This window comes from Neolamprologus multifasciatus, chromosome 22, assembly GCF_963576455.1.
Source record: "Neolamprologus multifasciatus chromosome 22, fNeoMul1.2, whole genome shotgun sequence".
NCBI classification, from domain to species: domain Eukaryota; kingdom Metazoa; phylum Chordata; class Actinopteri; order Cichliformes; family Cichlidae; genus Neolamprologus; species Neolamprologus multifasciatus.
This window is the reverse complement of record NC_140459.1, coordinates 28,574,790-28,599,874: the sequence shown is the minus strand read 5'-3', so window position 1 is coordinate 28,599,874 and position 25,085 is coordinate 28,574,790. Positions and strand designations below refer to the sequence as shown.

Here is a 25,085-nt window from a genome sequence, read left to right as displayed (position 1 = left end):
AGCACCATTGTTGGTACATTCCGACACTAGATTACATTTTGTGGTAGAGGTGGATGCTTGGGTAGCTGGGGTTGAAGCTCTCCTTTCCCAGCGCTTTGGCTCTTCTTTGGCTCTCGGAGGAGGCGGACGCACTTTTTCTCCTCTCCCTTATCTTCCCTGCTTATGTCCTTGTCTAGTCTCGTGTTTTGTTTTTTTTTGTATTTTCCCTGGAACACTCTCTCACAGTCTGTTCTCTAAAACCTAAAAGAGGAATTATGGATTTGATCAACTGGTCCCTAAATGCAATTGACACCCCTTTCTCAACGAGAAGTTTGGGCTTGGGTGAGCCTGAGTGCTGAAGATATCTACCTATTCGGAACCATGGTAACAGGGTTCTGGCTGATCGGAGCTGGGTTGGCCCTGACTTATCGAAGAATTAAGAAAGCGGAACCGGCTGTTCAGACCCCCACAAGGCTGCCCGCTGGGATTGGAACGATGGGAAAAGCGTGAGTTTCTCAAATGGGCTCATTGAGTCAGCACGGATAAGATCTTGGAGAGGCTACGGCTGCTGTGAATACTCAGAATAAGATCTTTGACTGCAGACTGGAACATCTCGGAAGGGCTAGCCCGGAATAACATCTCTGGGCGAAAAATTGGATGACATCTCGGGGAGGCACACTGCCGTGAGTTCTCAGATATTGGCTCCTTGAGCACAAGAAATGACAACATCACAGAACGCAAGTATGGCGAAGCTCGTGGGTCTCCAACAGGAGATTGAGAGACCAGTGTTGGACTTTAGAACTGCTTTGAAATTCGTATGAGCTGTTCGCACTAAGTAAAAAAAACATCACTTATGCGGATACCCTCTCGGCGCCAGCTGCAAGGCCGGAGCTGAACAAACACCCTGATAATGACTGTGTTTAGTCTGTTCCTTCCCATTCCATGCAAGACCACCTGGGTTGGCTGGAAGACTGTTTACTTAGCCTAGCAGGGCGAAGGACACTGTCTCAGCTGAACTATGGACACGCACACACATACATATACTGATACTGATAAGCACTCACTGACGCATCACCCTCCCTACCCCGGATCCAACGCCACCTCCAACGCTTACCTCCCCTCTGATGTGGACATCGGGTCAGTTGGAGGCGCAGTCGAAAGATTGCAGCGGTCCCAGATCAGATGTACACACTGGAACTCTTTCCCATGTTGCTTGTCTGTGTTTATTGTGCTATGGTGTGTTGATATCTGTGCATTCCTGTATTATCCTTTTGTGTTACACATTTCAATGTTTTTTTTTTTCCTTGCTACCTAGCCTGACCTGTCTCCCCAATGTGATGTTTGTGTATTTTATGTACGGTCGGCAAAGTCTGTCATCTCGGTTGTGGGCAAAAGACCTGCAACTGACAAATAAAGGCTATCTCATCTCATCTTTCATCTCATCCCCTGCAGATTGTTATTGTAAATAAACTGATTGTAAACTCGATCGCTTCTGTGCATTGTGTCTGCTTTCGGTCAATTTCTGTGCCGTCTGTAACAAAGTTATCATCTTCCAGGATATAATAAATAGGTAGATAAGTACCTTAAAAAATGTAATCCATAGTGTAATTGGAGTTGTATATACATTGCTACACAACTAATAAATGGCTTAATATCAGTGTTATTCATTTTTAATTCAAAAATTCAGTATCTAGGAAGTATTAAAATGTATGCTAGTATCCTTTTTTGGAAGTGTTTCTTTTACTCCAATATTGTGACGGATTTGAACATTTGTCAGTGTTGTAAATAGCATACAAATCATCATCAGTTTTAATAATAGAGTACTGTTACTTATTTAGAGACCTCTTTATAGTGATGATATGTGTATATCACAGTCACTGCTGACTTCTTTGTCTACTAAACCCCTGAATAACTCACACACCATGAAATATACATATTGTATTCGTTAGTCAGTAGTTAACAGCTATTGTTATTGCAAGCAGCTGACAAACCTTTTAACATGTCAGCAGTCATACTGGTCACAAAATAAAGTAAAAGTTTAGAACTTTAGAACTTTAGAAAGCAAATTTAATGCATTATTACCAGTCCTTTCTTCTCTACTATTGACACTTCATGTGTTGACAACCTTAGGTTGTGTCCACGCCTTCTCTGTCAACATTATTTTCAGTATCAACAAACCAGATGCCTCAGGGCAAAACAGTGACAAGTCACAGTGTAAAAACAGTGACTTGTCTAAGAAGTTTACATCCAATGGTTTCCACATAGTGGAAATGGCAGAGATAAACCCCTAAAATTCCCTACACCTTCCTTTCACCTAAATTTAAAAATGAAAATATAAATTTTGCAAGAGAGAAAAATATTGCCATTAGTCCCATTTAAGAATAAACTTAAATGGGATAGGCAAGCAAGCATTTCTAAATGATGTTATTTGTAATGTTTCAGTTGAGAGAAAAAAAATAAATATTAAGCATCATGTGTCTTTTGCAAGCCAGCTGCACTCACATGATTCTCTACTGATCCAAATCAGCTAACACATTATAAGCAAAGATAATAATCTGTATCTTAATTCAAAAATATCATATAACACTACTGTTTTGTAAATATTAAATAAACTGATTTCCATTAGTTAGTATGACAAATAGTTCTTTTAAAATTTATTTGAAAAAAACCCCCCCAAAACAACTATTTTATTTTTTAATAATTTTATTAAATCTATTTTTCTGGATGATAGAAGGCACTTATGAAGCATATCAATGAAAAAGAAGATTAGGTTTTGGAAGGAGTATTTTGCAAACTAAAACACAAAACGTGACACACTCTGGGCAGAGAGACATCCATAAAGAATGGCTTAATGCTGGATGAGGACAAAAACACACAATTGGTTGAAATAAATACCCAAACTTTCACCTGAAGACATCAATGTGAAAAAAAAAACAACCATCACAGTAAGAACAGTGGCAGAGGTCAGAAATAATTGCATCAAAGGGGCCCAATGTACCGTGTTTTTCGGACCATAAGGCGCACCAGATTATAAGGCACATTAAGCGAAACAAAACAGTCAGATAAGTCAAATTTTATTCAACTCATTCTTCTTGCTTTCTCCACTTCCATACCATTGATTCATTAATGTTGATTTTTCATTAATACTTAGGCAAGACCCCTTTATATCTCATTGGGATGTACCATATTTTCTGCACTATAAATATGATGAGTTCTGAAAAAATGAAAATGTATAGCTCTGCCATCACTTCCAACATAAATTAAGACAGAAAACTAAATAGCAGTGATGTTTGTAGGGTTACTGAAGTTGGGCTAGCTGGTATATAATGATGTGCTGCGTGATTGCTAGCGACACAGCTATGTTAGCATAACATAAACACAGTGAAGCTGGAGGATGAACGCTAACTTTTTTCCAGAGGAGAACAACTGAGATAATCCATCCACAATACAAGGTTAGTCATTAATATACTGCAACAACATGGGAATAGAGCAGCTACGAGATAATTCAACATTAATCAATCAATGGTATGGAAGTGGAGGAAGCTAGAAGAATGAGTTGAGTAAAATTTGACTTATCTGACCGTTTTGTTTAGCTTAATTTGCCTTATTATCCGGTGCACCTTATGTATGAAAACAGACCCGGTCATCAAGCCCACTCAAGAATGGGGCTAATTATTTTAGGGATTGTAACATTTAGTCCTATCAAGTAATCATAATAATAATAACAATAACAATTACAACAACAATAAGAACTCTTATTATTATTATTATTATTATTATTATTATTATTATTATTATTATTGAAACACTTTTTCACATTATACACTGGATATTACACAACGATAAAGGTTCTCCATTTATTTTTTATTACAGTTAGTATGTCCTTTGCATGGTAATACTAGCAGCAAAGGACACAAAAAATGACATCAGACAATGACATGTGAAGGGGTCCTGCCCAAATATCAATGACACTATCCTCTTGAGGCTGTTTTGGCAGCATTATTTAGACAACTTATGTTGGGTGTTCTATTACTTTATTACTTGTTCATTTGTGTTCTTAGTAGCCTCAATGAATGGTCAGTGTTAGTATTTGTAGCTCCCATGTTGCATAGTGTTTTAGAGTTAGAGGTTTTAAAGATAGGCGATTGTGGGTGAGACACTTCACCTGTTGCCTTCTGGTGGTGGTCAGAGGGCCCGGTGGCGCCAGTGTCCGGCAGCCTCGCCCCTGTCAGTGCGCCCCAGTGTGGCTGTGGCTACAATGTAGCTTGCCATCACCAGTGTGTGAATGTGTGTGTGAATCGGTGAATGGGTGGATAACTGCTTGTGTAAAGCGCTTTGGGGGACTAGTAAAAGCGCTATACAAATACAGGCCATTTACCATTTACCATAAGACCATATATGAGGGTGGAATCTTAAGTTTTCAGCTAATAATAAAGAACCTCTAGTAAGAGTTATGCGTTAAATGTTATGGTGTAAAACATGGACTCAAATATCAGCTGTATTGTGCTGAGTAAGAGGCTAATAAAATATATATTTAAAGGTATTTATGTATATCTATATGTGTTTGCATGTGTGTCGGTTTTGTGGGTTGTCATAATAAAATAAAATTTAGTGCCACAACTTCTCTCAATGCACAAGTCAGACACAACCTCTATAGTTATTTGCACATAGTTTTTTGTTTTGTTTTGTTTTGTTTTGCCTGTCCCATTTGGTTCGTTTTGCCATCAGAATTATTGTCTAAAGGCGAATTATTGTCTAAAGGCGAAGAAAGATGCCTAATGGATTTACTTTACCAAATTGACCATCCCAGCCTTGCCGTAATGGTCTATTTGATTCACCTTTTATTTATATATGATTGATACATATATCAATCACCTGGATCACCTGTTGAGAAAGAAAAAAGAAAACAAGCAGAAGAAAACGAGAGCAATACAATAAACAACATCACAATGATATATGTGAATATAACAGTAAATACTAAATATTAAACATTATTGTGCACCACGTAATATCGACAGCGCACAGTGTGCTTTGAGGTAGGAGCCAAAAAGGGTGTAGTTTGTGTGTGTGAGCACCCGTGTGTACACCTGTGAGCATAGTTGCGCTTGTTTTTAAAAGGTTCCTTCAAGTAATGATCTGCTAGAGGGTATTTGCACATAGTCAACAACCACTCCCTCCCTCCCTCCCTCTCCCACTGAACAGTTGCTCATTACTTGATAGCTACATGGATTGTCATGGTCCGGGTGAGTGCTGGATTTTCCTGCGTGCCAGTAAATCCATCACTGGGCAGAGTCATCACACCCCTTGTTTGTGGCACCTGTGTGTAATTTGCTGGGAGGCTCTTAAGACCAGCGTTCTCAAACATTCCTCGCCAGAACGTCAGCTAACCCACGTTAGTGAGAGCCATAGCTCGGTAAACCCCGTTTTGCTGTTTTTATCTCGCTAACCCTGTCTACTTACCTCTGCAGCTTCACAGTGGATTGGATCTTGCTGCCTGTAACCACTCAACTCCCCGTCGCTGGCCTGCTACTATTCTTGGCGCTATTCACCTGCCTGCCTCCCTGCCCTACACTTCACAGTGAGTGTACACGAACTGGTTCAGCCTCACTCGGACCACTAATCCCCTCCTAGCCTCGCCGTCAACCCAGACAATGACTCAGAGAAACCCTGCGACCCTGTACCTTGTATGCCTGCTCCGGAAAATCCCAAATAACATGCCCAGCCCAATAAAGAGACTATTTCCTTTTGGCTTTGCTGGTGCACACGCAGTGTGATTCTTGTTTATTTGGTTAAACAATTATTTTGGAGATGGTCTAGCCAAGACTTGTTTACTTTCTCAGCATTCCTGGTAAAAGCTTATCTGCTAGCCCTTGCTAATCAGTGTGTTTGTAGCTATAGATTCTTAGTACCATAATCAGAAACTTTATGTTAGCAGGTAGCCAAAGTTCAGAGGTTTATGTTTTCCCTCTCGCCCTTAGTTCATGATTAACATTTTTATTTCTTTTACCTCCTCCATGGTCTGCCATTGTTGCGTGCCAAATAAATTGTTCGTTTGCACTATACCTCCGAGCCTCCGTTTGGTGTCTGCATTTGAGTGCACTTACTTGTATCTGGCCGCCCGGTCGTGACATGGATAGCTTCATAGATATATCCTACAAGTTCTTCTTGACTCATATTCCTGTTTTTTTTTAATGTGTTTTTGGTAAGATGCATTAAATTTACACTCTGTGTTATCTCACACTAATCTGTAGCGAACCTCTGAAGTGTGTTTGCATTTATTTAGTATGCATTTCCCAGATTTCTTTTTTTCCTATTTTTTCTAACAGTTTAGCAATTGATCTTGTTCTGCCTCAAATAGAGTGGCCTCATATTGTGTAGTCAAATTCTTCAGAAGCAAATGGGATCATTTTAATGAGTGCCATTTTGAGTTGTTTTGCTTTTTAATCATTGTGTTGTTTTTGTTGCTATGTTACTTCATTTTAGGTTAATCAGCACCCGAACCACAATGAAAGTTTAACTGAACAGGAGTTTTTCAACAGCAACAGAGGTAAGCAGAGAAAACAATGAGATAAACAGTTCATGCAAATGCAGAATCTGACCAAGATCTGGAAATATTTTGTACTGTGTGTTTTCCGTTCTGTTGGGTGTCATACTGTTTTATTCAACTTCAAACAACAGATGTTGTTACTTACATGAACTAATAATGTGGGAGGTGATTTATGCTGGTAAATGCTATCTATTCAAATGCCATGAATATAAGAGGACACTAACCAACTTCTTATGCTTATCCGATTTTGTGCATTCCAGTGCAATGCTGTTAATATGCTGCAAACTTAAGGTTATGTATATAACCCCGGTTCTCTGAGTAGCATGAGTGAGTGTCTCACTATGGGAACGCCTGCTGCGTGACCTCATCAGAAGCTCAAATACCATTACGCCAGCCCTTACAGGCTGGCTAAGTGACGCCCATGTCAGGAGGGGCCAGTGCCTCCCTATATAATAGGCTGACATAGCGTCAGATGTCATTCAAAACAAGCCCACCTCTTCCTCGCTTCCATAGCAAGGAGGGCGGTCTGGTGAAACACTCAATCATGCTACTCAGAGAACCGGGGTTATATACATAACCTTAAGTTCTCTTTCATAGCATTCGTTTCGTGTCTCACTATGGGAGAAATACTGACTCCCGGATTGCCAGACATGCCTGTTAAGAAGACAACTGTCCCCAACAGCACTTCACAGGGGAGAGGCCCCCACCTGGGAAGAACCTGCACTGAGGACTGAATGTGCTAGGTTAGGCGCTGTCACATCTAACCTGTAAAACCTAGCAAATGTATTAGGTGAGGTCCAGCATGCAGCTGCACACACCTCCTGAATAGAAACTCCCCTAAAGAGAGCCCATGAGGTTGCCAGACCTCGAGTGGAATGCGCACGTAAGCCAGCAGGGGGCTGAAGGCCTGTGAAAAGGGATGGCCTGTGATTCTAAGCACCAGCTTTCAAACACATGCCACTTGTGCTCATATAGCGTCCTAGTAGACGATGCTCTAGAACACTGAATAGTGTCGATAACACTATGAGGGAGCCCTACCGTGTTCAGGTTAAACCACTCACGGGCCAAGCCCATAGAGCTAGCCTCTCTGGGTGGGGGTGGAATATTTCCCCCTGTGCCTGAGACAGGAGGTCTCTGCGTAGTGGTAACGGCCAAAGTGGGCCGCACAGCTGCTGAAAAATCTCCGCCAGCCAGTGCTTCCCTGGCCAGTGCGGGGCTATCAGAATCATATAGTGACTTCTCTCCCTCACTCTGGCCAGAGTTGGAGAAATGAGGGCCACTGGGGGAAAAGCATAGAGGAGGGTTCTCGGCCACTCGTGAGCTAGAGCATCCACCCCGAGTGGAGCTCTCTGATCGTGCAGCGAGTAAAACAGGGGACACGGAGCATTCTCCCTGGATGCATAAATGTCCACGGTCGCCTGACCGAATCGCAGCCAGATCTGCTTCACCACCTCTGGGTGAAGCTTCTAGTCCCCATACAGCGGGTTGCCCCTGGAGAGAAGATCTGCTCCAAAGTTCAAGATCCCCGGCACGTGAGTTGCTCTCAGTGACAGCAGGTGGACACTGCTCCAGACATCAGTCTGCGTGCCAGTGTGTGCAACTTGGGGGACCCCAGACCCCCCTGTCTGTTGATGTAGGCCACAACGGTGGAATTGTCCGACCTCACTAAAACATGATGACCTCTCAGCCAAGGGAGAAAGTGTTTTAGCGACAGGTGAACTGCCAGCAGTTCCGGGGACAGAAAAGCCCTCACCCTCACCCTCACCCGAAGGGAGTCTAGGCTGAGCCCTATGAAAGTAATGCATTGAGTTGGCGTCAATGTGCTCTTTTCTACGTTTATCTGGAAACCCAAAGTGTCCAGATGGTGTATGAGAGCATTTGTGTGACAAGTCGCTCCCTGGCGGGTTGGGGCTGCCACCAGCCAATCGTTGATGTATGTGGCCACCCGAATGCCCTTTTTCCTGAGCGGGGCCACTGCTGCTTCGGTGCATTTCACAAACACCCTTGGGCTCAGAGAGAGACCAAAAGGCAGGACTACAAACTCGTATGCTATCCCCTGGAAAGCAAATCTCAGATACTTTCGGTGTGGGGGATATATATGGGGATGTGGAAATAAGCATCCCTCAGGTCGATTGATGTGAACCAGTCGCCCGCTCGTACAAACCGTAGCAGCGAGGCGTGTGTCAACATCCTGAACTTGTATGTCCTCAAATGCCGGTTCAGGGCACGGAGATCCAGAATGGCTCTCATCCCCCTCCCCCCTTTCTTTGGTACAAGGAAATACCTTGAATAAAATCCGCTGTGCATTTCCTCGGGAGGGACAACTCTTATAGCTCCTTTGTCTCTCAAGGTGGAAATTTCCTCCAGGAGAAAACTGTCTGACTCGCCCAGAGCACAAGAGTAAACGATTTCTTTGAAATGTGGTGGAGCGACACTGAATTGCAGCCTGTAGCCCTTTTCCAATGTCCTCAGCACCCATGCTGACTGAGTGCAGGTGGCCCAGCTCGTCATGTGGAGAGACAGAGCGCTCACTGGCCACTCCACCGAATATGGCGTTTTGGAGCCCCCTTGTGGTTGCAGCGCAAAACATACGCCATTTCGGTGTCCCGTCACCTCTGACACAGGCGAGCGAGGTGACGGGCTCATCTGCACCATCACAGCCGTGGAAACGCGAGTCTCCACGGGCTGCGTTATGGCAGACGGTGCTCTGTTTTTCAGCATGTTTGAGTTTTTCATGCGTTTTGCAACGCTCGACAGCGCCCTCGGCAAACTGCCTGGATGCGCGTGTCGGGGCTTTTTTAATACAGAATGCATGAGAGAAGTGCCTGTGAAACAACACTGCGAACTTTGGCTCTCTTTCCCTCTGGCGGGTCCGGTGACAGGAACGCCGGCCCGAGTTAAGCACTCTGTGTGTTGAACTCGCTCTGGAACGGAGCTGGGAGGCGGCAGGGCAGCCCATGAAGGGGGGAAACTGGGTTCGCTCCCGCCTAGAGAAGAGGCTGTCAGGCCGGCCGCTTCTTCCTCCTCACGATCGCGGCAGTGGGGGGAGGAGGAGGGGCCGCTTGAGGTCTGGCCTGGGGAGACTGCTTCAGAGTCCATGATTCTTAGGGGGCCCCGGCAGCCTGGGGGGCTGCCTGCGTCTTAGGCACTTTGGGAATCCTGAAAGCGGGGACCGGGCCCAGAGACGCTGCCTGCGCGAATGACTGGCGCGGTGCTGCTGGGTGGCATACTGGGCCTCCTTGGCAGGCAGAGTTTCAGAGCCTCATCATCTCTCTTTTTCTCCTCACATCTCTTCTGCATGGATGTAACAGCCGCACCGAAGAGACCGTGAGGGACGACAGGGGTGTCGAGGAGTTCCTCTTTTTCCTTGGTCGTCAGGTTGGTGAGCCCGAGCCAGCGTGCTCGCTCCTGAAGAACCATGAGGCCCATGGCTCTTCCAGTAGCCTGTATGGCTACCTTGTGGAGGCGGAGGAACGTGGTCAGTTATAACGCAGATTTCTTCCCACACTGTGGTATCTGGGTTAGCTGTCATGCTCTCTTCTAGCTCAGCTTGGTAAGCCATTAGCATAGAAGAGGCGTTGTGGGCTCTTACTGACAGAGCCGCTGCCTTGTAGCACTTGTCTGTAAGGCTAGACTGGAAGCGGTCTGTTTTGGAGGGGAGAGATGGAGCCGATGAGGACAGAGACGTCTTCGGGTGAAGATGGCTCGCCACCAACGGCTCCACTTGTGGCAACTGGCGGAGGCCGATAGACTCCATCCCCTCACAATCCAGCAGAGAGCTCCCCACGATGGGGTGTTTCTCGCTGTAAGGTTTTGCTTTCCATGTCACCGCTATCTCATCGAGTAGCTCAGGGAAAACAGGCAACACATGCTTCCCCGTCTTTTTCGCCTTCTGCAATTTCTTACCGTCAAAACGAGACTTTACAACCTCTGTTTGTATGGCGGGCCACGGGATGTTGAGCCTAGCGGCTGCGCGCTTGCACATGTCCTGCATGTCGAGATCCAGGGGAGACGGCGGTGTCGGTTTTTCAACCTCGCCGGTAGTCGAGGGCTTTGCAGCCCAGCTGATGCTAGCCAAGGAGGTGAAATCTTCCTCCTCGCCGTCGTCGGACAGCAGGAGCTCCGAGTCAGCAGACTCATCTCCGTCCTTGTTAGCATCTCCTCCCCAGGTGACTCCAGCATCAGGGGAAAAACACACGATCTCCGTGTGCCTCCAGCGACGGGAAAGCGGTCGTGATGGGCTGAGGGTCTGCCTCTGCCCAGCTCGGCCCTGGCGTTGTGGCCAAATCATCGGGCATCTCAGCCATGGTTAGCTAGAGGGTTGCGCACGTTAGCGAGACTGACACCGAGTGCGGAGAATATTGCTATTCCTCGCTAACGTGGGGTGAAAAGTGTTGCTACTTTTCTACAGGTATTGCTACCTAATGTGTAAAAACCGCTAGCATCAAAGGGTATTGCTACCTGATGGTGAAACTAGGGGTACCTTTATTAGCAAAGTATTGCTACTTCCCTGCGTGAAAGTATTGCTACTTGGCACCCGCACTAGCTACAGAACAGTATTGCTACTGCTTGTATGCTAGTGGACAACTGAAAAGCTGGGAACAAAGCGCCCGGCGACCGAGTTGTTCACTCGAATCTGTGGACAGTTTAGCTTTAGCACCCAATAGCACAGTTGTCTACAGGCTTCTGCGAGAAGCGAGAAGAGGTTTTTGAATGACATCTGACGCTATGTCAGCCTATTATATAGGGAGGCACTGGCCCCTCCTGACATGGGCGTCACCTAGCCAGCCTGTAAGGGCTGGCGTAATGGTATTTGAGCTTCTGATGAGGTCACGCAGGAGGCGTTCCCATAGTGAGACACTCACGAATGCTATGAAAGAGAACTATAAATATTTATAAGTAAAGAGCTATTGTTTCTGTTACTGTATTCTAAAGGCTTAGTCCTATTTTTCACATTCACACATGTATTTGTTCTCAGATTGGAACTCTGCCAAGATGTATTTCAAATGGGGAAGATCCAGAGTTAGCATTTTCCCGCTACTGAGTATCACAGCAATTGTTTTGGTCTCCAATCTTTTATGGAGTTTTTCTGGATATACCTTCTGTCATCGTGAGCCGAGTCTTTGTGGCTGTCAGAAATGTCTAAGAGACAGTGATCCTTGGTTTAATGACATCATCAGTGAAGCTCCTGTACCCTTTCTGTCACAGAAACGTATACCTTCAGAGGAAGATTTCCTCTGGTGGAAGGTAAATAACAAAAAAAATCAACATATCACTTTTTTGGCTTCTGTGGTGATGTTAAAGGTATTCTTATTATTAAAGAGCAGTATATTCAAGTATGTCATGACATTTAACAACATATTGCTGCTGTTAAATGACATGGTCTACCTCCATCCAAAAAACAAGCCCAATATATTCCTCTATTGTGTAAGTAAACAAACTACACAAGTTTAAAGCACCTTGTACTATCCATCTTTTATTCTTTTAAATATACTGCACTCTTCATCCTCCTGTATTTCTACCTGAAGAATGGTAAAATCCTTACCATTTACTGGCAATGACAAGTTCTGGAAAACCTTTTTTTAGTTCCTTTAGTGAAAGTCGCAATATCACAATATGAAAGCGCCTCCCCACGCATAAAACTGGATCATTGTCATTTTTTTTAAAGGGCCAGATTTACTAAATGGGGCAAAATAGCATGTGAGCGAATTCCCACTCATCAGTAAGACAATCAGTAAGGCAATTGTTTTGGTCTGGGTTTGTTGAAAAGGTTTGTTGAAACCTTTTATGGAGTTTTTCTGGATATAACTTCTGTCAAAAGAAATGGCTTAATATGGCAATGAGAATTTTTTTTTTTGTTTCTCTCAAGAAAGGGGTAGTGTTCAGGCCCAGGGGTTGAGGTTCTCACTAATGATAACTTAGAGCTCTGAGGTAAAACTGTGACTATATCTGAATTGAAAGACAAAAATTTTTGTAAGTACTGTTCATAATCTCATTGCATAAATGTGCACAACTCGTATGCTTGAAGAAACTTACAGATTAATCCTGATGTTGTATCTTGCAGATTAGTCTTAAACTTTTCAGAACAATTCTAAATATCAAATGAAAGTACTGAAATAAACTTCAGGCCTAATAAGATTTTTGCCTAAATCAGTATACATTTTTTACTCTTGAGCTTCAGTGATCTTTCACAGTTGTTGTAAATGGTGCATCATAATATTGATGCTAATATGGAAAAAGTCACAGGGGTGGGCATTTAGACAAGATCTAACTGAGCTGTGAGCTTAATAAAGAGGAGTGTATGTTTGAAAGGGTCTTTCCCAGACTTACTGGTGACTCCTGAACTTGTAATCATTGGGCAATCCTATAGTATTTTTGTTCTGTGGGGAAGTTTGATTTTTTTTCAATAACTTTCTCCTCTTTGTCAGAACTTACAGGGGGCGAGACTTCAAAACTTGACTTTGTACAATAAAACTCTAGAGAGGCTATTTCAGACAATAACACCAATTGCAGATATTGGAGAACCTCGTCCTGATCACTGCAGGAGTTGCGCCGTGGTGGGGAATTCTGGAAATTTGAGAGGATCGCATTATGGACCTCTGATTGATTTCCATGATATCGTAATAAGGTAATAATCATTTAACACAAACACAAAATCTAATGTAAACAATGTTCTTGCGAGACAAAAAATATAATATAAGTCTATGTATATTTATGTATCTAAAATGCAAAAATGTGTGCAAAATATGCATCCTTCTGTATTATTTAGAATCAATCGGGGGCGTACCAAAGGCTATGAAACAGATGTTGGAAACAAAACAACTCATCGTGTCATGTATCCAGAGAGTTCTACTAGACTGGACAATACCACTAATCTCTTGTTTTTTCCTTTCAAAACAAGTGACTTTTTGTGGCTCATGAAGGACTTAAATCAAGGGTAGGCTAAAAGGGCTACTGTCTTAAAACCTATGTTGCTAGAAATTGTATAACTGTTTTGCTCTGAATAGCAGATTTTAACTGCTTTGCAACATAGTTTCAGCTAATTGTAAGGAAAAATGCAGTCTAGTTTTTTTTTTGTTTTGTTGTTAGAACAACCAAATTAAACAAAACAGTTTTTGAGACAACCCATCAGAGGTCAGCCTTTCTTTTTTTAAACAGCAAAAAGTGCAGAAAGTTATATGAATTGTTATATGAACAACTTAATCTTTTGTTGTGATGTGCTAGTCTTAGGTAATTATTAGCATTTATTTATGTAATCAGTTCATTTCATCTTTTCAACAGGAAAAATGGTGCTACAAAATTAAAGAAGATAACTAACAAAGATTTGGTGAGTATTTTAGGTTTACATGAACAAAACTGGCATATAATGATATCTAAGAAGTATAATAATAAGTAATAAATTTAAGCTACCATTAATTCAGGCAGGCGACAAAGTCAGCTGATTTTACACACTGAACTGGATAATCTCATATACAGTAGGTTTTTACTATTAACCTGATTTAGCATATCCACTATTGCTACAGATGTGCAAGCCATTTCACAAGTCACCTGCACCTCAGCTTTTTCTTTGTTGCAGTATTTACTGTTTACTCTGCTCTGTATTGGGTATTGTTATGGTTTTCCCAGTCTCTCATACTTGGCATTTATGTGCCTGGAAGGTCATGCAGGTCAATAGTCAAAGCCATACCACCAAAAACAAATACTGGCTTCTTTTAGCTACAGTGGTGGTAATTTAAAGTATTTTGTGAATTTACTGCAGAAAGTAATAGTTCATAGAACTCAGATTTTAGGCTATGTCTGATTCATAATAGATCTGGATCCTCCATCCGGCTTTCATGAAATATGTTCATCAAGAATGGCTGGGAAAGAAGGGTGCTTATCCATCCACTGGCTTTCTTGCTGTGGTTCTCAGCCTAGTGATGTGTGATGAGGTATGTTCACTTTAAACAATTTGTACATTATGCATCTGACTGACAGTGGTGGTAGTTAAACACTGAGAAACACTGATTTACCAGCAAAGTTGAGAAAAGTCTGCCTTAGATGACTACATGACTAAAACAGAAATGTATCTATGGTTATTTCAAGAAGAGTCAAGAAGAGTGGACATCTGATGTTTGACACATTTACCTCCAAACCAAAGGCAGCAACTACTCTAGCTAAAGACACATCCTCTTTTAGGGTTGTGTTTAAAGGTGGTACCATGAAGGATATCAAGTGTTAAAAGTTGCCAAACCGAACATGTAGAGCCTACCCGCTTGTGTCAAAAGAGCAGCTGAAAGTAGTTTTATATAACTCTTGGCTAGCAATGTGTAAAAATTCCATACTTGGTATTGATTCAATGCCAAGTACAGGGCCAGTGTTGGAGTCAAACAGATTCAACAATTAGTTTTAACTTCGCAAGAACAGTGTAACATGAATTTTGAGCTGAATGTGTTTGTTTGCCTGAAAAGCAATTTTTGTGTCAGCTTCTGTTTAAATGGGCGATCTGGGTCGTTGTGTCCTTGGGAAAGACACTTCACCCGTTGCCTACTGGTGGTGGTTAGAGGGCCCGGTGGCGCCAGTGTCCGGCAGCCTCGCCTCTGTCAGTGTGCCCCAGGGTGGCTGTGGCTACAATCTAGCTGCCATCACCAGTGTGAATGTCTGCGTGAATGCGTGTGTGACTGAATGTGTAAAGCGCTTTGGGGCCCTTAGGGACTAGTAAAGCGCTATACAAATACAGGCCATTTACCATTTTAAATGTATTATATAAATAAAATTAAGTTGACATTTAAAAATCAAGGGTTACTACATTCAGAAATTTCCTTAGTTTATGTTTGATGTACAGTGTGGGCCATTTATATGGATACACCATAATAAAATGGGAATGGTTGGTGATATTAAAGTCCTGTTTGTGGCACATTAGTATATGTGAGGGGGCAAACTCCTCAAGATGGGTGGTGACCATGGTGGCCATTTAGAAGTCAGCCATCTTGGATACAACTTTTGTTTTTTCAATAGGAAGAGGGCCATGTGACACATCACACTTATTGGTAATGTCACAAGGAGAACAATGGTGTGCTTGGTTTCAATGTAACTTTATTCTTTCATGAGTTATTTACAAGTTTCTGACCACTTATAAACTGTGTTCAATGTGCTGCCCATTGTGTTTGATTGTCAATGCAACCCTCTTCTCCCACCCTTCACACACTGATAGCAACACCGTAGGAGAAATGCCAGCACAGGCATCCAGTATCCATAGTTTCAGGTGCTGCACATCTCGTATCTTCACACCATAGACGATTGCCTTCAGATGACCCCAAAGATAAAAGTCTAAGGGAGTCAGATTGGGAGACCTTGGGGGCCATTCAACCGGCCCACGATAACCAATCCACTTTCCAGGAAACTGTTCATCTAGGAATGCTCGGACCTGGCAACCATCTTGCTGGAAAAACTCAGGGAATGTGCTAGCTTCAGTGCATAAAGAGGGAAACACATCATCATGTAGCAATTTCAAATATCCAGTGGCCTTGAGGTTTCCATTGATGAAGAATGGACCCACTATCGTTGTACCCCATATACCACACCAAACCATCACTTTTGTTGTTCCAACAGTCTTGGAGGGATCCATCCAATGTGGGATAGTGTCAGACCAATAGCGGTGGTTTTGTTTGTTAACTTCACCTTTCACATTACAGTTTGCCTCATCACTAAACAAAATCTTCTGCATGAACTGAGGGTCCTGTTCCAATTTTTGTTTTGCCCATTCTGCAAATTCTGTGCGCCGATCTGGGTCATCCTCGTTGAGATGCTGCAGTAGCTGGAGTTTGTAAGGCTGCCATTTGTGAGTAGCTAATATCCGCCGAAGGGATGTTCGACTCATGCCACTCTCCAGTGACATGCGGCGAGTGCTACGCTGTGGGCTCTTGCTGAATGAAGCTAGGACAGCCACTGATGTTTCTTCATTAATGACAGTTTTCTTGCGTCCACATTTTGGCTAATCCAACACTGAACCAGTTTCACAAAACTTAGCAAGCAGTTTGCTAACTGTAGCATGGGAGATGGGTGGTCTCGTAGGGTGTCTTGCATTGAAATATGCTGCAATGACCCGGTTACTGCGTTCACCAGATATCAACATAATTTCGATCCGCTCCTCACGTGTTAACCTCTTCGACATGTCAATGGCTGTGAACAAAGAGAAAGTTGTAAATAGCTTATAAAAGAATAAAGTTACGTTGAAAACAAGCACACCATTGTTTTTCTTGTGACATTACCAATAAGTTTGATGTGTCACATGGCCCTCTTCCTATTGAAAAAACAAAAGTTGTATCGAAGATGGCCGACTTCTAAATGGCCACAATGGTCACCACACATCTTGAGGAGTTTGCCCCCTCACATATACTAATGTGCCACAAACAGGACTTTGATATCACCAACCATTCCCATGTTATTAGGGTGTATCCATATAAATGGCCCACCCTGTATATATTTTTTCAGTTCTAATAACATATTTTATTTAACATCTAACAGTTGGCTGAATATATTTAAATGTCTGAATATAATCTGTAGGCTATTGACCCTGTGCACGAGAAAATGCTAACTTCCTGGTTTGAGACCGGATGTGGGGTTGTACATTTCCGGTAGCTTTACTTTGCGGTCAATCGCTACTGCGAAGATATACTCCAAAATTGATGTCCAAAACTCGAAAACGGAACGATAAGTTACAAAGAGGAGAAGGTGGGAACACTCACCACTGTTGTGTCATAAAAATCTAATGATCAATTTTGACGTTTAAAGAGTTTAGATCGATCAGTTGTTTACATCACTCAACACAAGCAGAACTGCATCACTGCAGCAGAAGACACATCGTCCACATTCAGAAGCACATCTCTGTATAGTGACTGGTCTTATGATTTAAACAGGCAAATGTTCAGCATTCAAACTACAGGTGAACAATAGTCAAACCAGATGTTTTCCCCGTTATGTCGATATCAGCTAATCAAGTACACACCTACACAGCATGTTAACAAACCGTGAAAAAAAGCCACACAAAAAATTAATGATTGCTGGTAACGGTTTCTATACATTAGTATTTACGAAGGGTATGTTGTGACTTACCTTCAAAATTACAGCGGTCCCTCGCTATAACGCGGTTCACCTTTCACCTCGCTGTTTCGCAGATTTTTTAGTGCAAGTTTGCATGCTTTTTTACGTCCTGCGTCCTGATCGCTGCAGACGATCTCCTCCGTCTCTCCTGTACAGTACAGAATCGCTGCATCTATCGCTAGCAGTGTGACTCTGAAGTGCAGTGCTGTATGTCCACGATGTACACGAAACGTTTTGCACTGTCAAAAAATAAAATTGGCTACTTGATTTCACCTATCACTGGTTATTTTTAGCACCCGCGATAAACGAGGGACAGCTGAGAAATATAACATTTGAATCCATTTTCTCTTTTCCCCTGAGGCGTGGGGGAAAAATATCGACAAGTCGATGAACATCATTTACAGATATATTGGGTAAATGCCCGAGACATCTATAGAAATGTAAATCGCCACTTTATTTATTTATTTGCTTAACTTGTTTTGGACCGTAAACAGGGCGCGAATAGGACACCGGAAACAAAGCTCCCCACAGGAGTTTCCGCACCGGAAGTAGCATATGCTAACGTGCACATAGTCAATAGGTCTGCTAAAGTAACAAGTATGATGATCACTTACACATTGAAAATTAACATTAACTTAATCTAAACATTAAAACATTATTTTCATACCAAAATATACAGGCTGTTTGGGAAGTATCACAGCCCTTCATTTGTTATTGTTCCAAACTCATTTTTCAGAATTTCACACATAATATGCACAATATAATGACAAAGTAAAAAAAATTGCTTAAAATTCTACCAAATGTATTAAAAAAAAATCATTAAGTCATGATACCAGCTGAAATCTATCAGTAACTGGAAATCCTGCCACTTAGTGCAAATTAAAATTAGCTGGTTCAGTTCCAACTCGTAAACTATAAAAAGGTGTCCCATTACCATCGTGTCACACAAGAAACATTTCATGATGTATAAGCTCACTCAAGATCTCCACAACCTTATTTTTGAAAGCATACTGATGTCATTGTTTGAGGAAGAATTTCTAAACTGCTGAAGGTTCCTGTGAGCACTGTTGAGGCCATGATCCGGAAGTGGAAAGAACATAATTTCACCATAAACCTACCACAACCAGGTGCTCCCCATAGGATTTCAGACAGGAGTGAAAAGATTTATCAGAAGAGTTACCCAAGAGTCACTTGTGGAGAGCTACAGAATGGAATCAGCTGCACTCGCCCACCATGGCCTGTTCTCATTCTCAAAGGCATGTTGAAATGCATTGAAAGTCTGCTGAACAACATTTAGAAAACCCTGTGAAATACTGGGCATGTCAAGGTCAGGTGATCGGTATGTTGTGGAGTGGACCCAAAAACAGACGAAAGAGAGGCCGACCTCACAGGGGAATAACAGAGATGATGAACCCTCTCAGGGGGCTTGACAGATGGCCTTCAATGAAGTGGGTGAAACTGAAGGCCCTCAGGTGGCTTTGCAGGTGGTCGATGCGCTGGATGTGGTTTAGGAGGTGCTGGGTGCCCCAGAAGTGGCTTGGTAGGTGCCAGCTGGAGGCTCGGCTGAACTAGTGAAGAAGGATGCTGAGCAGGCTCGGCCTTGGGACTTCCAGGCCATACTCAGTAAAGATGTTCCTCTATACTCTGCCCGCCACTTTGTTAATGGGCCGAGAGGCAGGACCGAACTTTTAAAAAAGAGTAAGCTGTTTATAGAGGCTGATGGCAAAAGGCAACTAAGGTGGATCTACGATAAAACTAAACTGGACAAACTAAATACTAGAACACTGGAATTGTAAAACATGAAACCTGAACATGGATACCTGGGACATTGCAGGAAACAAATAAACAACTTGACAATGAATGAATGACAGCTTACAACATACACAAGAGGATGACGAGGGAAGAGGAAAGACATGGGGACCACAGCTGGGGCAAATAAATATAATAATGACAAGACAGGAGGAAACAAAACTGAACACACTAACATAGGACGCAACACCGTCAAAGTAAAACAGGGAACACTAAGACAGAAACTAAGAATTAATGGCTAGACACAGGCTGGGAAGAAGGAATCCACAAGGGAACAAGACAGACTGGGGAAACAAAGGGAGGAGACAAAAAGGGAAACACGGAAACTATTACGGATGATGAGACAGAGAAGGAGCGAGAGATAGCCAGAGAGAGAGAGAGAGACAGAAGGCACGACAGAGAGAGAAGGAGAAGGAGAGAGAGCAGCAGCATACATGAACGCACATGACAGAAAAAGGAAAACGTAACAAAACACGGGAAGAGAAACATGTAAACAGGAAGGGGAGACGAGACACATCGAAAAGACAACATGGAAACTGAAAAATATAACTAAACATAGCAGCAATACCAAGACTAACTCAATACTAAATAATACAAAACTAAAACATTACAACAAAAAAGAATTTGGAAAAACACCATAAACTCAAAATGCTGGGTCCAATGATCCAGAACCATGACAGGGGGAATATAGTCTGGTCAGATAAGAACAGAATTAAACTTTTTCGGTGCCATAATACACACCATGTTTGGAGGTCAAATGTTACTGCATATCACCCAAAAACATCATATCAACTGTGAAGTTTGGATGTCGGAACATTATGGTGTGGGGTTGTCTTATAGCATACAGCACTGGGATGTTTTGTATAACTGATGGTTGGTTGAATGGAAAAACGTACAGAGACATTTCTGATAAAAATCTGCTGCTGTCTATCAGAATAATGAAGATGAAAATAAAGTAGATGTTTCAGCAAGACAATGATCCCAAACACACAGCTAAGGAAACTCTCAAATGTTTTTAGAGAAAGAAAATAAATGGCCCATCCAGTATATATATATATATATATATATATATATATATATATATATATATATATATATATATGTGTGTGTGTGTGTGTGTGTGTGTGTGTGTATATATATGTGTGTATATATGTATATGTATATGTATATATATATATATGTATATATTTGTATATATGTATATATTTGTATGTATGTGTATATATATGTATGTGTATATATATCTACATATATATATATATATATATATATATATATATATATACACACATACATATATATATGTAGATATATATATATAGATCCATGAGTACATCAGCAAGATAGACACAACATATTGGTTAGTTATACCAAGTGATAGCAACCTCAGGAAAAAGGAACACGAGAAGCTTGAGATATACCTAGGGCTGAGAAAGGACCTTGAGAAGATCTGGTAATTTAAGGCAACACAACAGTGATTCAGTGGTAATTGGAACATTGACCCCCAAAGTGGGCAAGTAGCCTCAGTGTCATGAACTCGCTGTGTGCAGGCAGGAATAGGACCCAAAAGCAGACTCCCAGAAGCAGGAAGTGAACCCCAAAAACACGGATTTATTGCTGGAAAAAGGAATAATCATACAGAACTAAACTGGGGAATTCTAATAATCATTCACACAGGGAAACACAGGGAGAGTCACAAAGCTATGAGGACACGGAACTGAGGGAGACACGGACATAAATACTCAGACGGATCATGAGGGAAGTGAGAACACATGGGAAGCAGAGCTGACATGAATAACCATAAAGAGACAGGGGGAGAGCAAACACAACATAACGCACACTGACGGGAGACTTTCAAAGTATGGAGGAGAGGCAACCGAGAGGGAGCGAGGGAGAGAGAGAGCAAAAATGATGGACTAGGGAAATATGAAGGAATAAAACACAAGGAGGGGAAACAAGACACAAGGACTCACACTGTATAAACACAGACACTCAGGGGAGACAGAGGACAAAGACACAAGGGGAGATCTAATAAACCATACTGAACAGAATAAGCTAGGAACCATAGAATACAAGTGAACTCAAAAATAATACAGAATGACCAAAAATGCACAACGCCCCCCCCAAAAAACAAACAAACAAACAAACAAACAAACAAACAAACAAACTGGGTCAAAAGGACCCAGAAACATGACACTTAGGGGATCCCAGAACTGAGAAGTGATTATCAATGATTATCAGTCATGTTCCAGTGTGGAATCTGGCTGTACCACTCAAGGACATTTACAAAGTGGTCAAGAAGTCACTTTTTTGTTATCTTGGTTGCATGCTTAGGGTTGTTGTACTGTTAGAACAACCTTCACTCCAGTGAGTGCTCTCATTAATGCTAAAACTGTCAGTGAAGATACTACCCATCCCTATTCCTTTTGCAGAATCCCTGTCATCACAGCATTTATGCATAAAGTGCTCTATGGGCTCATTTTCATTAACTCCTCAGTCAGCTTTGTGGTATAACTTAAACAAGCTACTAAGAGAAAGATTCTCCATGTCCTCAATAGGACATGGAGATAATGATTTATTTTAAGAATGCTATTAGTTAATGAATAAAAGAATGAATGAATAAATAAATGCTCCTAGTCTAAACAATACATTAAATCTTTACTTCAATTTTTTCCCCAGGTCACTATCTTTGGGTTTGGAGCAGACAGCGGGGGAAGCTGGAGCCATTACTTTGAAATCTTCAAAAACAAAAAATTTAAAACAGGAGCCCATCCAGGAGCAGAAGAATATAAAATGATAGAGAAATTACACAAAAAGAAGACAATTGTTTTTTTTAAAGGATGGTAATTTCTTTTTCATGTTTTCATTTCTGCCTTTATCAGTTGCAAATCATCTAACCAAAGACCTGTGTTATAAAAATGAATAAGTGATGGTAATTGCCCCCCCCCTTCAAAATAAATACCACTATATACTAACTTTATCTATATTTGACTTTATCACTAGTAATCTTATATACATTTTGCCTCCAAACTAATAGAAAATACAATGCAAAATCCAAAGTGCAGTCATAATCCCCTGTAACTTGTTCATGAAAAAAAAAGAAAAGTATAGATGTTTGTTGCTAAAGGGTTATTGAATACATTTGATAGTCATACTGGATACCTTTCAAGTATACCTTTCAAGACAAGTCATACCTTTCCATAATAAAGATTGAACAAGCCTTTAAATAAACAGATGTGCCTGAGAGCAGTGTGTTTGATTTGTGTTCTTTGTGGGAATGCCAATTTTCCGTCGATCCATTCTCGCTTATCCTTATCAGGGTTGTGGGGGAGTTGGAGCATATGCCAGTTATCATAGGATAAGAGGCTGGGTTAACCCTGGACAGATTGCCAGTCTGTCACAGGGATATCACAGAGGAACAGATAACAGTTTGCACTCACTTTCACACCTATGGGCAAATTAGAATCAACAGTTAACCTAACCCCACTATGTATATCTTTGGGCTGTGGGAGAATACCCAGAATACCCAAAGAGAACCCAGGCAAAAACATGCACGAAAGGCCCCAGCTGGATGATGGAATACATATTAGCCACCCATCTTAATCGTTTCTGACATAGATGTACCCTGGAATGTACTTTATATATTTAAGTCACTTAAATTATTAGTTATTTTAGTTATTTTGTATAAGAAAATTGTGTTTGTTGCTTTTATGTGTGTGTGATTATTTGTTATTGCTCAGCTTGTAAGATAACATAGTCATTGCCTCATAACAAGTTTACAATAGAAGGAACATGTTCTCATTTCACCTACCGATAATGATAAATGTGGGGGAAGCATATGGACCTTACTTCCAAAGATGAATCTGGGAAGTATTAACATAATGCCTTCAGTAGGGTACAACACTAAAAATGTTTATTTTTATAACACTTTTCAACATATGGTTACACTGTACAGCCCAAAATGTACACCTGAACAATGAAAAGCAATATACCGTATTTTCACGACTATAAGGCGCACATAAAAGTCTTACATTTTCTTCAAAAAGTGCGGTGCACCATATAGTGCAGTGCGTCCTGTGTGTGTTGTTGTTGTAAGGAGGACGTAGTAGAGAACACCATGAGAACGCTAAAGGGGGAAGTGTGGGCGTTGATTGTATATAAAAGAACAGGTATGTGCATTATGCAGAACATCGCTGTTTTAACAACCCTGAAAATGGCAAAGAGACATGCTTATGAAGCACAGTTTAAACTGAAGGCCATCAGCTACGCGGAGGAACATGGAAATCGAGCAACCGCGAGACAATTTAAGATTAATGAGCTGCCTCTTGTTCTCTCATTCTCTCCCCCTCCCTCTCCTGTTTCTACTTCAATCATGAAACTCATCAATGATCAGCTGATCGGCTTTCCTCTCTTGTTTGTTTATCGCCCACTTTGCGCCAGAACGGGAAAACCGGCGGATGTCGCGCTAAACAACAGCAGCAAGTTTAAGCTTGATCAGCTGTTGTTAGAATTTATTTAATATTAATTTCTAGCTGTAAAAGCTGCTGATCATGATATCGGTTTGGTTATCTGGTGAGAGGGAAACATGAAGATGAAACCAGGAGATGTCCTTACTGAATCATCAGAGCTGAACAGGTGATGGAGAAACAGGTTTACCTTTTAGGTGACATAAATGAGTTAAAGGGAAGTTATGAACTGTTTCTGAGAGACAAATAACACCAGGATCCTTTTCTAAGTAGCTGACAGCTGGTAACTGTGCAGGGGCGGGGCTAGCAAAGTTTTGCCAGGGGGGCAGGTAGGGCATTAACAGGGAAAGGAGGGCACAAAGAAATACTTTCTTATTCTCATTTAAAATGTCTCGTTTTTAACAAATAATTATCTGAATCTTACAACAAACGTTTTCATCTGATGTCAAATGTATAGAAATCCATTATTGTACATAGTAATTTTTTTAGGGTCCCATCATAATTTCTCAATCAATCAATCAATTCGCCACATGCAGGTCGGTAGCGTTACAGAAAAACACTGAAATGTACACAACAGTGGGAAAGTACAAGAGGAAAAAAAGAGACCTCTACTCATGCTGTGCTTCCATGGTAGGACAGCACGAGAACAGAAGAGAACAGGAGAAAAAAACTCCTCTGCACAAAAATCACATAAATGTCCACAGCACAACTTTGTGAAAGACATGACAAGCCACAGGATTGGGTGGGGGGTAATACGTAATACGAAGCGAACACAGCAGCCGCCCTGCACAGCGCTACCATTCCAGCGCGACACACAGACCCGCAGGAAGACCCGTGTTCCCCCGCAGGAAACAAGCATCGAAGGCGTTTGGAAAGGGAGGGGGATGAGTGTGTGCTTATCAGTGTAAGTGTATGTGTGTGCGTGTCCAGAGTTCAGCTGAGACAGTGCCCTTCGCCCTACCAGGCAAAGTAAGCAGTCTACCAGCCAACCCAGGTGGCCTTGCATGGAATGGGAAGGAACAGACTAAACACAGTCGTTATCAGGGTGTTGTTTTTCGGCTCCAGCCTCGAGACTGCCGCTGGCGCCAAGGGGTATCCCCATGAAGTGATGGTGCTTTTTACTTTAGTGCGAACAGCTCATATGAATTTCAAAGCAGTTCTACAGTCCAACACTGGTCTCTCAATCTCCCGTTGGAGAGCCG

The 25,085-nt window shown here is 42.0% G+C and overlaps 2 protein-coding genes across 3 annotated transcripts in view; both read left to right on the top strand.

Annotated features, from left to right (window-relative positions):
- The first annotated feature begins 5,202 nt into the window (after positions 1–5,202).
- Positions 5,203–23,697, top strand: LOC146493680 (CMP-N-acetylneuraminate-beta-galactosamide-alpha-2,3-sialyltransferase 1-like). 2 transcript variants are annotated; one of them, XM_085149028.1, is made up of 8 exons: positions 5,203–5,392; positions 6,463–6,526; positions 11,505–11,773; positions 12,955–13,154; positions 13,296–13,463; positions 13,808–13,853; positions 14,338–14,457; positions 22,097–23,697. In XM_085149028.1, exons 1-8 carry the CDS (start codon positions 5,204–5,206, stop codon positions 22,262–22,264), a joined length of 1,224 nt encoding a protein of 407 aa, XP_085005154.1. In that variant the 5' UTR covers position 5,203; the 3' UTR covers positions 22,265–23,697. The 2 variants fall into 2 exon arrangements, with proteins under 2 accessions (XP_085005154.1, XP_085005155.1); XM_085149029.1 differs by lacking the exon at positions 5,203–5,392 and adding an exon at positions 5,448–5,557.
- The window catches only part of LOC146493679 (CMP-N-acetylneuraminate-beta-galactosamide-alpha-2,3-sialyltransferase 1-like), an 86,610-nt gene continuing 66,972 nt past the window's right edge, over positions 5,448–25,085 (top strand). The window contains exon 1 of the mRNA XM_085149037.1: positions 5,448–5,557. The gene's annotated coding sequence lies outside the window, so the exon portion shown is untranslated. The remainder of the gene's footprint in view (positions 5,558–25,085) is intronic.

Bases quoted from the DNA above. Each gene is read 5' to 3' on its own strand.
- LOC146493680 (XM_085149028.1), top strand. From the start codon at position 5,204: ATGGATTGTCATGGTCCGGGTGAGTGCTGGATTTTCCTGCGTGCCAGT. The intron at 6,527-11,504 runs GTAAGCAGAGAA...ATTTGTTCTCAG, and splicing joins GTTTTTCAACAGCAACAGAG to ATTGGAACTCTGCCAAGATG. The intron at 13,464-13,807 runs GTAGGCTAAAAG...TCTTTTCAACAG, and splicing joins ATGAAGGACTTAAATCAAGG to GAAAAATGGTGCTACAAAAT.